The sequence below is a fragment of the Tursiops truncatus genome, chromosome 10 (assembly GCF_011762595.2).
Source record: "Tursiops truncatus isolate mTurTru1 chromosome 10, mTurTru1.mat.Y, whole genome shotgun sequence".
Lineage (NCBI taxonomy): Eukaryota > Metazoa > Chordata > Mammalia > Artiodactyla > Delphinidae > Tursiops > Tursiops truncatus.
In genome coordinates, this window is record NC_047043.1 from 42,918,671 (window position 1) to 42,933,699 (window position 15,029).

Here is a 15,029-nt window from a genome sequence, read left to right on the forward strand (position 1 = left end):
CCTGTTCTCTGCTTCCACAGCACCCTGTGCCCAGGTTTCACTTTGAACCATCACATTTGTCATTAGTCTTCAATGGCTACGAAACCCTGCTAGGCTGTCCCTTGTCTGAGGGCAGGGATGATCTGACCAGCGCACCCCTGCGGAAGGCCCAGCTCTGCCTGATGCACAGTAGGCAGGCGATAACTACGTTATAAATGAATGAACGAATGACCCCCAAAGTAAATACTCTTAAGAGTTGGGATAGATTTGGAGACTACAGGACATCCCCATGGGGGAATAAAGACAGAGGTGCCATAGCCCTTGCCCCCCATGTTCACATACATGATAAACACAGGAAAATAACAATTTGAAGAAAAGCATTACCAAAATACAAGAAATCAGTATGAACGCCATTGGTGCTCTTTTCAAAGACTGGAAGCATTTACCTTGTTTCAGCCTTATTAAGCAAGGCCGCCCATCTGCTATCCAAGAGACTCAGTTGTTTCAAAATCTTCACTTTATCTGCAGGTTCTGCTGTGGCGGCAATTTTTTCTCCTTCCCGTTTGATCACCTCCACAGTAGATTTGCGGTCATCCAACAATCTCTGGAGAAGCTTAAGACACAATAGTAAATTTAAAAAAAAATAAATAAAAAGAAAGGAAACAAAGCGATAATTTTATCAACATATGGAAAACATACACAAAGTACTTGTGATATGTAACAAAAATAACTTTGTGTGGATTCACATACAAAAGGACCTGAGAAGTAGGATTTTTTCAAAAAAACTCATTTTGTTTAATGATTCATTATTATTGTGTCAAACATTGCGGTGGCGGCTTTTCATACTAAATAAAACAAATATTGATAAGGCCACTGAACCATTCGTTATTAACTTGTTAATATGAAGTAATGGAGTAGAATGTGCCACTTAGGATAACTCCTCTGCACTGAGAGCGCAAGATCCCAATTATTATAATGAAATGGGAATGCCCTAAACAATCAACAGTGATCTGTCCCGTTGAGATAGAAAAGGTCATTATAAATCACTGCTGTTTTCAAAACCTTTCCCCATATTAAACAATCCAACGCAGAAGGGAAGTTGAAAGTCAGACCAAGTTCACAAGCTAGTGAGGCTACAACTAGAGGCTCTTGGTTGCTTTTAGGGGGTAAGATAGCTCCTAAAATTCTTTACGAGGATGAAAACTAAAAAGAGCCTTTAAATATCATTTCCACAATGAACCAAGGGGGAAACATGTCAGAAATCCCCAAAGCTGGCTAAGGAAGACTAATATTTCAGGATTGAGCCGTGGAAAAAATTTCAATTTAATGCTTCATTTTGAGAAACCTGGAAGGGAGTGTTTGACATAGGTAGCCAGAAATCAGGATTCCCTTCCTTCAATGAATCAAAACAAGTATTTCAGGAATAAGTGCAATCCCCAGGCCCTGTGTGAAGAGCAGTGAGGAAGGCACAGGTGTACAGAATGCTGAGTACCGCACTGCTTCCTTAACCTGACCCTGACTGATGCCTAAGGACCAAAGGCACAGACAGTCACCCAGAAGTAACAAGGTGGAAGGGTATTTTCTCACTGTCACTTTGGGATCAAGGCCACCACAGCAGGAAGGGAGGGGAACAGGGCTAAAGAGAAGGGGAAGAGATGCCCTCTCTTGACACAGGTCAGAGCCATCATAAAATCAAAGTACAACAAGTGGTTTAGGCAGTAAAGAGAACAATTAAGTGGATTACTTTTGGTAAACTTTAACGAACAGCTTCTAGCAATTAAGAAAGCAAAATCAATAGACAGGTTTTGTTGGCTAAGCACAGTTCATTAACTCTGGGCAAATAATAAATGTTTAAATCGTGAATGGTAGCAATTATACTATTATATTTAACACCAGATTATAGTATATATTTATTACATTATATAAATTATACATATATATTATTTTATTACATATCATTATATATTACCATATTTTTTCAAAAATCAAACAAATGCAATGTGTTTCCTGTTATATTTCTTTAATCCATACCTGTAAATCTATTTCTAATAAGTTAATTTCCCAAGATACTAAAGTCTTCGAAGAATTTTTAGAGAGAGTAGTACTGGGTGTCAAAACCCAATTAAGCCTCTTAATCCAGTCTCTTCCTTTTAAAGGTCCTGTCTTTTTAAAGAGAAGCCTTATCAGTGTGCTGTGTGCCAGGTGCCACCCCCCCACGTGTCATTTCAAGTCATGGCTGACAAATCAATACTGGACAGGTCACTAAATGCTTCCTAATGACCACAAAAATTGTACATGTGGCCCCAAGTAGTGACCATCCCTCTAAGAAGTGTCTTTCCAACTGGGTCCTATATTTGCTGAATCAAAAGACACAGCAGTATGGTTCTCAGCGTATGTGAATCAACTCTCTGCCATGTCACTACAGGCTGAACCATAACAAACTGCCCATACTGACTCTACAAAATAGGCAATTGCATGTGCATCAACCTAATACACAGGAGAACAATATTTCTGTTCGAAGTCACCTTTTCGGTAAGTGATGTCTTCGAACTCAACTACACTATTTTTTAAAATTGTACACACACACCCCTCCACTCAGCACTTCCTGTCCCCCACCCTTGCACTCTGTCTCTTGCTAATAACTCTTATCTCCCATCCCAGTGTTATTTATCGATGGCTAATGTAACACCATTTACGTGTTTACTTTGTTTATTGTCTCTCTCTCTCCCCGTTCCTCCCTTACCACTAAACCTTAAACTCGATGAGGAACGTCTATGGTTTGTAGTCAATGATATATCTCCAGCACCTGGAACGATGGCTGACCTGTGGCAGATGGTCCACAAATATTTGTTGAATGACTAACAAAACAATGTCTAGAGCATTGATTACCAGTTAACGAGGATATCCTATTAACACAAATAAAGAGAGTCACAAGGTGAACTTTTACTCTCATTGTTAAGATTTAACATGAAACAGTACGAAAGCTCCGCTAACTTACTTTCTGCTCTTGTATCTGGGCCTTCACCACCTTGAATTCTGCCGATGGGGGCTTCTGATTGGCCACAAGCTCCTCGGTGTCCACCATCCAGCTGAGTAGGGACTCCAGGGCATCCTGGAACCTCCCGCAGTGCAGCAGGGCCTCCTGCAGTTGGGCTGCTCGCTGGGCCACCTGAACAGCACCAGGGATCCCCAGTTATCTACTGCATTCATGAAAAATGAAATTTGCCCACCAGCCAACACTTCCACGCTCATCTTCCTATCTGGTCACAAATTTTCTTTTCCTTCTCACTTAAAATTCACCCAAAGCATTGCTAGTGGGCAGGATACAGATGGAAAGGAGGCAAACGCAAAGTTAGCAAGTAAGCCAAGGAGATAAGGTTGCCATCTCAACCAGTCAGTGCAAAAGGGGAAGGCTTTGAGATTCTGGAAGTATCCAATACATTTATGATTAGCAATGAATGGTTCAAATATTTTAAGGTTACTGAAAGAAACAGTGCCTTATTCATTTTTATCATTATCCCTGGGATTCATTCTTTATTTCCTACTGTTGAATATTTTTTTAAAGACTAAGATTTAAACAACAATATTATTGTGGGGAGAATCAGAATTACGTTCTGCTAGGCAAAATAACTATGAAGTATCCAATTAAATTCTGCTAGATCCAAGCTCTATAGAGTCCTTTCTTGACAAGCCAGCGCCTTTGTCGCCCAGTAAATGGAGTCTCTGTGTTCTGCATAGAGATATCCTATTGCCCCCTCAAAGGTCTTTTCTTTTTGGGCTGAAAAAGTAGTTGGCAAGATATTTTAAGCTCCATGGAAAGTATTCACACCTGACACTGCATCCCAGTTGTATTTGAGGAGTGCTGTGGTATGAATCAAACTCTAAAGAAGGATAAATGTCATTCTGAGATCCAGCCACTGCTTCACATTTCAACGCAAGGAAAACTCCAAGAACAATCCCCCACCACGACCACCACTAGATGAGCACTGCCATCCCGAAATCCTTTTCTGATCATTTCTGTCACATAAAGAGCTGCCACTGTGCGTCAGCGTCACCTTCTTAAGATATCAGAGCATTATTTTCCAGTGTTTTCCATCATGGGCATTTAGAAAAAGGTGGGATCTACATCTTATCAGTAAAATAGTATTTGGACTTAATGATCTATAGCGAGGTGCAAACCCTTAGTCCAGGGCAAACAGACACAGAGCTGTACTGTGTGACCTATTACACAGTATGGAGTGAGTTGCTGACATCTGAAAATTAGGTTTCACATAAAAAGTGAGAGTTCCAAGTTCTTTGCAAAATAAGTAAAGGATTTGGCAACAGGGAGCCCAGATCCCTATGGGACACTGATTATGGAGCCAAGTAGCCCCTGTGCCCTTGGAGGTGCGTGTGCTCCCACCAGCCCAGGGCCAGGATCCTGGCCGCCTGCCGTCACAGCTGTGCGGTCAGGTCCCTATCCTCGTGGGGGCAGTGGGTGGGGGAGGTCCTTCCTGCTTCTGTGCTGCCCAGCAAGCCCTGGGGGCATCTAGGGTGGGCTATCAGTTCATGGGGATGTCAAGGAACAGGCAGGTTTAGGGAAGCTTGGCTACTAGAAATACGACTGGTGGTCACAGCAAATGCTGGAGAAGAACAATCCACAGAAATGACAGCAAAGGGGGTGGTAACGTCACCTTCTTGTTGAGGGTCTTCCATCGTGCACTGGCATTGTCCAGGTCCCGCTCCAAGGCCTGGGTGCTGGTGCCCTTAGCGGCACTCTGAATGAGGCCTTGACCCAGCCAGTTCACATCCTGCTGTTTAACCTGCAAGGGTTCAATCTCTTCTTTTTGAAACACCTGCATTGGAAAGAACAATAATTATATGAATTATAGTACCTAACAGCCACCAAATATAAACATCTGTCCAATCATCAGGTATAGATTATTAGAAATAAAGATTTTTGTTGCCTATTCATGTGTTACAGCTGCTTTATGAATAATAATGAGAAAGTAAACTAAATATAAATTCACAATATTATCAAAACCATTCAGGTCAGAAAGAGAATTATAAATACCGTATGATGTCACTTACATGTGGAATCTAAAATATGACACAAATGAACTTATCTACGAAGCAGAAACAGACTCACAGACATGGAGAACAGACTTGTGGGACTTCCCTGGTGGCGCAGTGGTTAAGAATCCACCTGCCAATGCAGGGGACACAGGTTCGATCCCTGGTCCGGGAAGATCCCACATGCTGTGGAGCAACTAAGCCCGTGCACCACAACTACTGAGCCTGCGCTCTAGAGCCCACAAGCCACAACTACTGAAGCCCATGCACCTAGAGCCCATGCTCCGCAACAAGAGAAGCCACTGCAAAGAGAAGCTCATGCACCGCAACAAAGAGTAGCCCCCTCTTGCCGCAACTAGAGAAAGCCCGCGCGCAGCAACGAATACCCAATGCAACCAAAAATTAATTAATTAATTAATTTAAAAGAGAGAGAACAGACTTGTGGTTGCCAAGGTGGGGGAAGGGATGCACTGGGAGTTTAGAGTTAGTAGATGCAAACTATTATGTATAGGATGGATAAACAACGAGTTCCCTTACTGTAGAGTACAGGGAACTATATTCAATATACGTGATAAACCATAATAGAAAAGAATAGAAAAAAGAATGTATGTATATGTATAACTGAGTCACTTTGCTGTACAGGAGAAATTAACACAACATTGTAAGTCAACTATACTTCAATTAAAAAAAAAAAAGAAGGTATAGAAAATGCTAAGGAGCAAAATGGTAACGAGGGCCCAAGATGAGCCTTCCTGGCAAGAATCCTTATAGGCCCTTCCAAGGATGCCTGCTGCTAACTGGCAAATGACATTTGAGACTCAAATTGGAAATGGAGGTCACTGACAAGAAGATGACGTGAGCCAGAGGGGCAAATACGGGGAAAGAAACAGAAAAAAGAGGTAGATGGGCACTGCAATAGTGTGGATTCCTACACGTCTAGCCCCTCAACGCCTGTCAAGATGCCGACGGGCTTGCAGGATGCACGGAGGCCTCACCCCACGGATCTGATCACACAGGGCCGGCACAGCAACCCTGGTCACCCTTGGATCACTGCCTGCTCTGTCAGCAGTTTTCCAGCACTCTCCCTGCCGACTCTCCATCCCACCCAACTTATAGGCCCCGCTGCCTGTAACTGGCAAAAGATCTAATTAATGTATTAGGGTAAAATGCAAGTTCCACGAAAGCATAAATTTTTCTTTTCCTTATAGTCGTTCTATACCCTGGACCTACCACGGTACCTAGCTTGTAATATGGACCTGTTAATGATTTGCCAAATGAATATCAGCATAGAAAATTTTATTTATATCTTGGGGTATATGATGATAACCCCTCAATAGATAATACTGGGGGGGTACATCAATTCTTTCACAGATAATACAAATGTTTTTAATATAGGGCTTGAAGGATGCTAGGAAGGCAAATAATTTAACTTAGGAAGGAAAGCTTCAGCTAGAGATTAAGGTAAGACAAGGTTTGGGGCGCTGAGTCATTATACAACAGGCCACTATATAAGTATATCAACAGTCCAAGTGAATGAACAGTTAAACAGAATATATGAAAACAATAAAAACAAATATCAAAATAGGACTTAAGAAAAAATTACAGGCACAGTATGGAAAATAATTTTGAAAGATGTAGAGGCTGCCAGAGACAAACTCTGCCAACTCTGGAGCAAGCCCAGCACACAGGATACTTCTGTGTTATAGTATGAATGAGTAAATTAAAGAACAGCAAACAAATAAATGATCATCTCTTCTAAAAGTCCCCTCTTAGCAAAAAGCCCAAACTTCTTCCACAGAAAATCCAGACAGTTTCCACACTGGCTAATTGTTTCTATATAACAATACTCAGTATAAAAAGTCAACTACACATAAACAAAGAATTATAAGAATTCCCCAAATCATTGGGAAAAAATTACCGTATGTCTTTCATGATTTTTAAAAAAGACAATAATTTACCTAATAAGTCAATAGAAACTTACAGGAAGGTAGTGAAAACAGAATTTGGTGCTATGATCCTACTTCTTTTCTATACCACTTTCCAAGTTACTGTTTCTAGGAACTAATAGCTGTAGATATGTTTTACTACTTACCAAAAAAAAGAGGGGGGAGGGAAACTGCTACATTTTTAATTCCAGGAACTTGTCTGATACATAAGGATGCAGGGGAAAGTTTTATTCTCCCTCACAGCTAATTTTCAGGGCAAAACAAAACAAAACAAAAACCTAATAAAAACGTTCCAGTAAATTGCCTTAATCCCTGGACTTGGTTTTAAAGAAATGAATTTCAGGGTTGCCTATCAGCGTAGTTCTGGGTGAGTCTGTGGTAATTTTCTCAAGTGCTAACAAAAATACACTAAGGTTAAAAAAAGATAACTACTAAAGAATCTATATACTCCTAACAGTTTACTTTCTACAAATAAACTGTAAAAATACAGTAAAAAAGAAAAAGTACTCTGCTAAGCTTTCAAACTAGCATGCCATTTAATGCAACCTCATGGAAAGGGCATCCCTGATTAGAGCAATTATTTCATAGACTGATAGTGTCCAAATTCCTTATCTCTCAGTAACAAAATACCTAGGAAGAGAGACTCTCCCCCCAATCTAACCCATGAGTACACAAACACAAGAGAAGCTTAAAATAAAATAAAATTACCTCTGAGGCAAAGTTTACCAGAAGAGCTTAGGAAAAGGACCAAAATAGCTGAACTTCAATCTAAGTGGGAAGAAAAAAATTACAGGCTTGACAACCAACCTCTCCCTATTACAAGGCAGTACGCTTTACTTGCTTACCTCACTCACCACTTACCAAAAGTGAGGGGCTATACAAGTGAGGGGCAAAATACAGCACAATTACCTCTCTCCCCCATGCAGAGCTACTTAGAGAATATTTTCAGAAGGTGTAAAAAGTCCTCAATTTGAGGAAAGCACTTCTCAGACCAAAACAATACTGTGTTGGTACCTTCCTAAGCCCGTTCGAGCTTAATAAATCCAATATAACTGCCCTTAAATGGCTGGGTCTTAAACCACAATTTGTGGAAAAGCCTAAGCCTAACATAAATTCACAGTGGAGGCATTCAAATGAAAGGGAACAGCCACCGTCTCTACAACCAGGAGCAGGACTCCAAACAGCTGGGGATAATCACGCTCCTCAAAAACGGTCCCTAATTAATTTGTTGTTATGATCATATCAATATCTGTCATCTGGTAGGGTACTAGTCAAACCCCCCCAAAGACAAGACCGGATTGACCATGATTGGAAACACCAATGGCCACTTGACAACACTACCACAGACCTTGGGCATCACAGAATTTCCCATCTCCGTTAATTACCTGAACTGAGTGAAAGCCATTACAGACAGGGTCCAAGGTTCCTGCCCGGGCCCTTGTTTTTCGGGCAGTGGCTTTCTTTCTTACTGCTCTGAATTTGGGGGAGCATTGCATAGGGATCGCCTCCATCTCCTGGGCAGAAAGGGGAGCCTCCATGTCCTCTTGAGATGCTACGTTGGATTCTTCCAAATCGTATTGTGTCAATAATGTCAGGTTTTCTACTAAACTTGTGCTACCCCCATCTACATCATTTCCCCCCAGATCTGTGTGAGGGAGAGGCAAATCCTCAGGAGAACCTCCCATAAATTCCCTACTTCGTGCTGTGCTTTGTAATTCTCCTGGTCCATATGTTTTTCCTTCTTCTCTGGGGTTAGAAATACACTTGTTTTCTCCCTCTCTTGGCAAAATGAATGGGTCAGCCTTAAGAGTGCTCTCTTTGACATCATTCTGCAGGCAGCAATTTTCACCACGGATTTCCCTTTGACCGTTGACACGTTTTGTTTCCTCTGGTGGAGAAACATCATGTAAAATCGTTTTGAAGTTGTCATCAAGGTGGGCGCTTCTGCATGAAAGCAAGGGAATTTTCTGTTCGCTGATGGAATTAACAGAAAAAAAGGGTCTATATTGCTCTGCTATGTGAATATCTTCAGCAGAAGACAAGCTTCTAATTCGGGATGGGTCTCCAGGTAAAATGCCCTGTTTTTCTTCCCTCTCGGCTGGAGGACTGCATAACCCAGAGTCATCCTCCTCCGACGTGAGAGAATTACTACCCCCTCTGCACTTGCCAGCCTTGGTAACAGCATCTGACAGATCAGGAGGTTCAACAAAAGAGCTTTCACTTTTGTTTGCATAATCCATAAAATTGGCTGGGACGAACATTCGCCATGACCGTCTATGCTCTTTCTTTTCTGCGTGAGATTTGGCTTTGGGTAATCCTGTGCTTCGGATGATATCGCTATTTAGTTTGAGGGCATCAAAGATCATCTTTTCATCGAGTTTGTGAGTTTCACGGCCTCTCAGCTCAAATGCACTGGAAGAAGCAAGGGCACCATTGGAGCATAAAGAACTGACATCCAGTGTTCTGTGACTGTAGGGTAAAGTCCGATCTGTGAAATGCCTGGAAGACAGGCTCCCCTTGGAACCAGAGTCGATCTGCTCATTCAGCCTAACCGTGTCGTAGATGGAGCGCTGCGGGACGTAACAGTCCTCGATGTTGAGGTCCTCCTCTTCCTCACCCTTCCCTACACAGGGGGGATTCTGACGTAAACAGTCCGGTCTGCTCAGCGGCTTGCCCATTTTGGAGACAGTTAAAACAAATATTGCAGCTCTTGACACAGAAAGTGGGAAATAAGGCAATGCATCTTTCAGCAAAGCACACTTCTGAACAGAACTATAAAGTGTCTCCAGCCCAAGGACGCATCTCACATAACACACGTCGTCATAGATGAGGTGTTTAAGGCCAGCAGCAGGGCACCGGTCTACTTTGCAACCCTCCCTTTACCTGGTGGTTTGAGAATGACTCTCAAAAATAAAGTGCATCATGAGCAGAGAACAGAAGTCTCCTTCCTCCTCCTATCCAGAAAGGCCCCCAGAGTTCCCTTTCATATACTCCAAAACACAGAAAAAAGAAACCAAATAATGCACTTAACAGTGGCTCAAACACTTAGAACATTCCATTGTCGGTCCATTTCCCTTTTTATTCTAATTTTGCATCTGAGATTTCCAGGTTAACATTTCCAAAGGAGCCAGCATCTTAGCTGGCTGAATGTTAATTTCAGCAGTGCTCTGGTTAACTGTAGTCCACTTAAAGACGGCCTGCAAAACTCCATCTCTTTTATAAATAAACCAAGGTTCAGAAACTTAAAAGACAAACCCAGGGACCATGGACTGTTCCAATGAAGGCACAGAACAAGTCTTCAGAGAAAAATAAGTTAAGTCTAATGCGGTAAGAAAGTTCAAATTTTCTTTTACTCTTTTTGGGAGTAGCTATAAATAATCTTGATTCGAAAGGCAGTCTTTCTACCCATATTAAGCTTCTTCGAGACTATTCAGAATTATCCAAAGAGGAAAAAATAGGCTTTTGGGCGGCCAGGCCAGTACAATCCAGCGACCGTTTAAAGTAAACACAAAGCACGGTGTACTATAAACTCCCCTAAAAAAAAAAAAAAAAAAAGCCGTTTTCAAAGACTCTTATCTGATCCTCCTTAAGACGACGGATCCACCTGAGGCAACTGCAGCAGAGAAGAGCTCCGGGCTTCCTCTAAGGCTCGGGCTGCTGGGACCCCGCCGGCCTTGAAAGGCGCAGCTGGAGGCGGCGGGCGGGCGTCCCGAGCCCGGGCGCTCCCGGGGGCGCATCTACCGCGCGCCCCTCGCCGCCGCGGGGCCCGGGCTCCCACTCCGCCGCTACGCGCTCCCGAGACCGGACTCCGTGGGCATATCCCCCGGACTCCGGCCCCGTCCGGCCGGGAGCCCTCGAGCCTTTGAGGGGGAGGTGCCCAGAGGCGGGCGGCTGCGAGGCAACCGCCTGGTGGTGACATCAGCGCGAACCAGACCCGGTCCTGGAGGCGCGGGGAGGGCGGCGCGGGTTCGCGTATCTGGTAACTGGGGAGGTGGGGGAGGGGCGAGCAGAGGCGGAACAGACACCAGGAGCCCCGCCGGGACTGCACCCCTGGGAATAGGAAACAGGGATAAGGGCTAACAGGTCCCCATCCTTCTGATGAAACCATACTCCCGTGCGCTGCAGCTGCGGACTCTTAGACGTTTAGTGTCTGCAAATGCAGAGCGCGCATCACTTTCAAGTCGACTTTTGTGTCATTCTTTTCAAAACCCAAGTTCAAGTAGAACTGTTCTCCAGAATCAATTATTCCTAAGCTTCTTCGAGAAGAAGAATATGAATATTAGCGGACATGAATATTAGTCGTTACTAATAAGCATGCATTCCTCTTGAATTTGATGCAAGACTCAGGCAAAGATCAAGGGCAGTTAAATGACTCTGGATGTTTCATTAACAAAATCACACCCACTTTTTTTAATCTACTGAATAAACACTCTTTAAAAATACTGTTTGAAAATTAACTCAGCAAGCCAAACCTTAGCCTTTGGGTGTGTGGGGGGGGGAAATTTCATAGATTCATTTAAATAAAGTAAAATCTATCCATTCCTTATCTTATGAAATAAGCAACCGTGCCAGAGTAGCAGATAGAGGGCAGATTTTCTTTCCTCAATCTCACAAAATAATCATTTGAACATAAGTAACACTGTGCTGGCCCCAAGTGAAGACAGTTCTATTAAAAACAACCCTATACTTTCTCTGATAACTTTACAGAAAAGATGTGGGATGGACCTTGTTTACCTTTCATAAGAAAATATTCCAAAATGATTTTTATAAACCTAAGAACTGAATCTTTGAAAAAAAAAATCTATCCATAACTGGAACTCTACAGGTTACACACCCATTCAACAATTATTAGATACAACTCAGTATATGGCCATCATGAAGTTGGAAAAAATATCTATAGCCAACTAGAAGGGAATATATACATAATAAACAACCCATCAACATGATAATATCAATGCCCACTCTTCAGAGTCAAGAAGTGAAATACTGCAACAAGCACTTGATCCTGTCTAATCACACAGGCTGTTGTGACATGTGGATCATAAGACAAAGAAAAACGTGCCCACAGTTACCACGTTTGAACAGTGGGTCGTGCCCTAGGCTGGAATCAGCAGAAACTAAGGGTTTGACTGTCAGTTGCCACTCCCTTCCCATATAAGCTATTTATTCATGGCTACATGAATAATAAAGTTTCCACAGAATGTGGACCAGGGCCTTTCTCTAAACAGAGATCCTCCCAGAACTTTTCATAAGAAAAAATGGCCCTAATTCTGCCCAACTTAGGCTCTAACTCTGGATCATTAGCACAATTCTATTCTAGTCTTCTAACCTTCTGTAAAGCTAAGAACAGCAACCTCACATTTCATGTGGATAGTACACTTTTAAAGCTACATAGACAATTCATTCATAAACTCAACCATTCATCAAACAGTGCCCACTATTACCAAACAGCACGGAGAGCCCTGGCAAAGTGCTGGTGCCCAGAGATGCAGCACCCCCGCCCCTTCATGGCTTACAGTAAAGTGGAGAATATGGATGAGAAAGTGAGCAGAGTACAGCTGGGAAGCAGGAAGTGCTATGGGAAAATGTCCTCTAGTTGATTATGTTTAAGGATGTGCCATTTATTTAATAATTGAATTCCTATTTTATTAAGCTGATTTCAACTAACTCTACAAAGGACGATCCTAATAGATTCTGATTCAAATTGAAATTTGTACTCTTAATATTACATTGGTATTGATGACAACAACTTGTATATTTATCTTTGTGACTTGGAATCAGATTCCAAAGATCTATCTGGATAACATAAAAGAACTCACATTTAGCGCAGAACTGGACTGGCTGAACTTTTCTTCCTAAATTTGGTTTATGCAGCTACTTTCAATGCTATGGTCTCTAAAGTTAGTAAAATCGAGATGTACTGAACTGTGTTAAACGCTAATCGTGATACCTAGCTCTCTCACATTTTCGTAAGAGAGAAATACACAATGAATAAAATGAGTAAGGTTCTTCTGAAAAGTAGTCAACAGTATTATTTCATACATACAGAAATCACAATGTTAAACTGGTCTCAAAACATAACTTTACACAGCCTACTAGATGTGATTCAGTTAAAAAATCTTCTAAAGGCAGATGATTTTAGAAAAGTACACAAATGCTAATTGAATTATAAGCAAAACAGTATAATTTTCTCATTCTATATTTCTAAAATTAAATTAAACCTTTTAAAAGAAAAGTTCCTGAAAAATCTTACCACAAAGTACAATGATCCACATCATAGAAAAGGTAAAAGACTAATTTTACCAACTGAAACATGGAGTTTTTAGAGCTGAAAGGCTAGAGATATTAGGAAATTCAAGTGCAGTAAATGGACAATGTTTGTGAGTAAATGCACTATTATCCATAAAAACTGACCAAAGTATCTTCCTGGCCCAGGTGCTCCTGAAATATGGATTAGAAGCCAAACAAGAGATGTGGTTTTTTTTTGCTGTGAGTACAAAACTAGGCCTTAGAAACAACAATTTCTATTATTCTTTCAAAATTGATATGCCATTAGCTCAGGAAAACGGAAAGCAACCTGTGTTCTTAGTTTTCTGATAAACTGATAAACAGCTTCACATAAATGGGTCAAGGGTTTTCAAGGATAGTCATCAGATGAACATGCAGTAGCTATTTATTTCAGTGGAAAATAATTTATATTTGAAGGAAAATAGGATATTCAGACCCCATGACAAAAGCAAACAAATTCAGAAACACTTAACAGGGTGACTGATCTTGATGGGAATTTATCTTGAATGTTAAGGAGGATCTGTAATATGCACTCCTCTTCTTCCTGGAAGTTACCATCACAGCATTTACCTACCCGAAGCTATTATTTAATGAATGATTACAGACCTAGAGAAACATTTAAAAAACATTAACCCATCAAATTTTCTTATCCAGAAACCAACGCATCATTTCGAAACAACAAAGCAAATTCCTCCCTCTCTGCTCCCGTTTCTCACACACACACACACACACACACCCCTTTAAGCAACTTTCCATGAGAGTAAAATAAATTATGTAGATCTCCTTTTATCTAAGGAAGGCCCATGATAATGACAGGAGATGCTATAGCCTAGCGCTTTGTGTGTGCCGGTGGGTGTGTCTGGGCTGGGGGTGGCGGGGAGAACCACTTTAAAATGAAGATACAAATTTATCCAGTTAACAACAAAACCACCAAAAAATCCCCTGGTATAAAATCTCTGGCTGGAACTGCATTCAGAACAACCTACATGAACTCCTTGATCTTTTTTTTTTTTTTAAACTGGAATATAGTTGAGTTACAATGTTGTGTTAGCTTTAGGTGCACAGCAAAGAAGTGATTCAGTTATATACATATAACTGAATATATATAGTATATATATACCATTTATGACAAGATATTGAATATAGTTCCCTGTGCTATAGTAAGTCCTGTTGTTCATTTTATATAGTATAGTAGTATGTATCTGCTAATCCCAAACTCCTAACTTATCCCTCCCTTCCTCCTTTTTTCCCCTTTGGTAACCGTAAGTTTGTTTCCTACGTCTAACTCCTGGATCTTAAATGAAGCCATAGGAGTTAAGAGGCCACATGACACCAAGAGCATGGCGTTAGTTAGAAGCAAACATGGAAAGAGCCCTCGTGCCACGTTCCCCACCAGGACAGCCTTTCGGAGTAGGAAGAAGGCCCCACTGGCTCTGCTGGTGTGTGTGGTGCGACCATGGAGTCTTACGAACCTTGCCATCACATCAGCGCCATCGTAGTGGCCTCGTGCAGCCTCTGCTTTGGTGGGCCTTCTGTGTTGCCCAGCATAGGTGATATTCTTTCTTCCTAACATCTTAAAGCCACTCTGATATAGCTGACTGAATAATGTGACCTTCCTACAAAGCCCATGCATCAAAGTACAGTTTCTATAGTGAAAACATTGTCACCTTTAAAAATACCACAGGAAGGTGTTACGAAACCTCCCTGATAACACAGGCTCATTAACAAAAATCCAGTCAAGTAAGAATATTTCCCCAAGAAAAA

The 15,029-nt window shown here is 41.6% G+C and overlaps 1 protein-coding gene across 29 annotated transcripts in view; it reads right to left on the bottom strand.

The window, feature by feature from the left end:
* Positions 1-15,029, bottom strand: part of DST (dystonin) — a 497,752-nt gene that overhangs the window by 78,227 nt on the left and 404,496 nt on the right. For all 29 annotated transcript variants that reach the window (XM_033864484.2, XM_033864483.2, XM_033864472.2 and 26 more), the window contains 3 exons: positions 4,653-4,814; positions 2,978-3,148; positions 426-592 (listed from right to left, as the gene is read on the bottom strand). In XM_033864484.2, the coding sequence (XP_033720375.1) occupies positions 426-592; positions 2,978-3,148; positions 4,653-4,814 (500 nt within the window). The remainder of the gene's footprint in view (positions 1-425; positions 593-2,977; positions 3,149-4,652; positions 4,815-15,029) is intronic.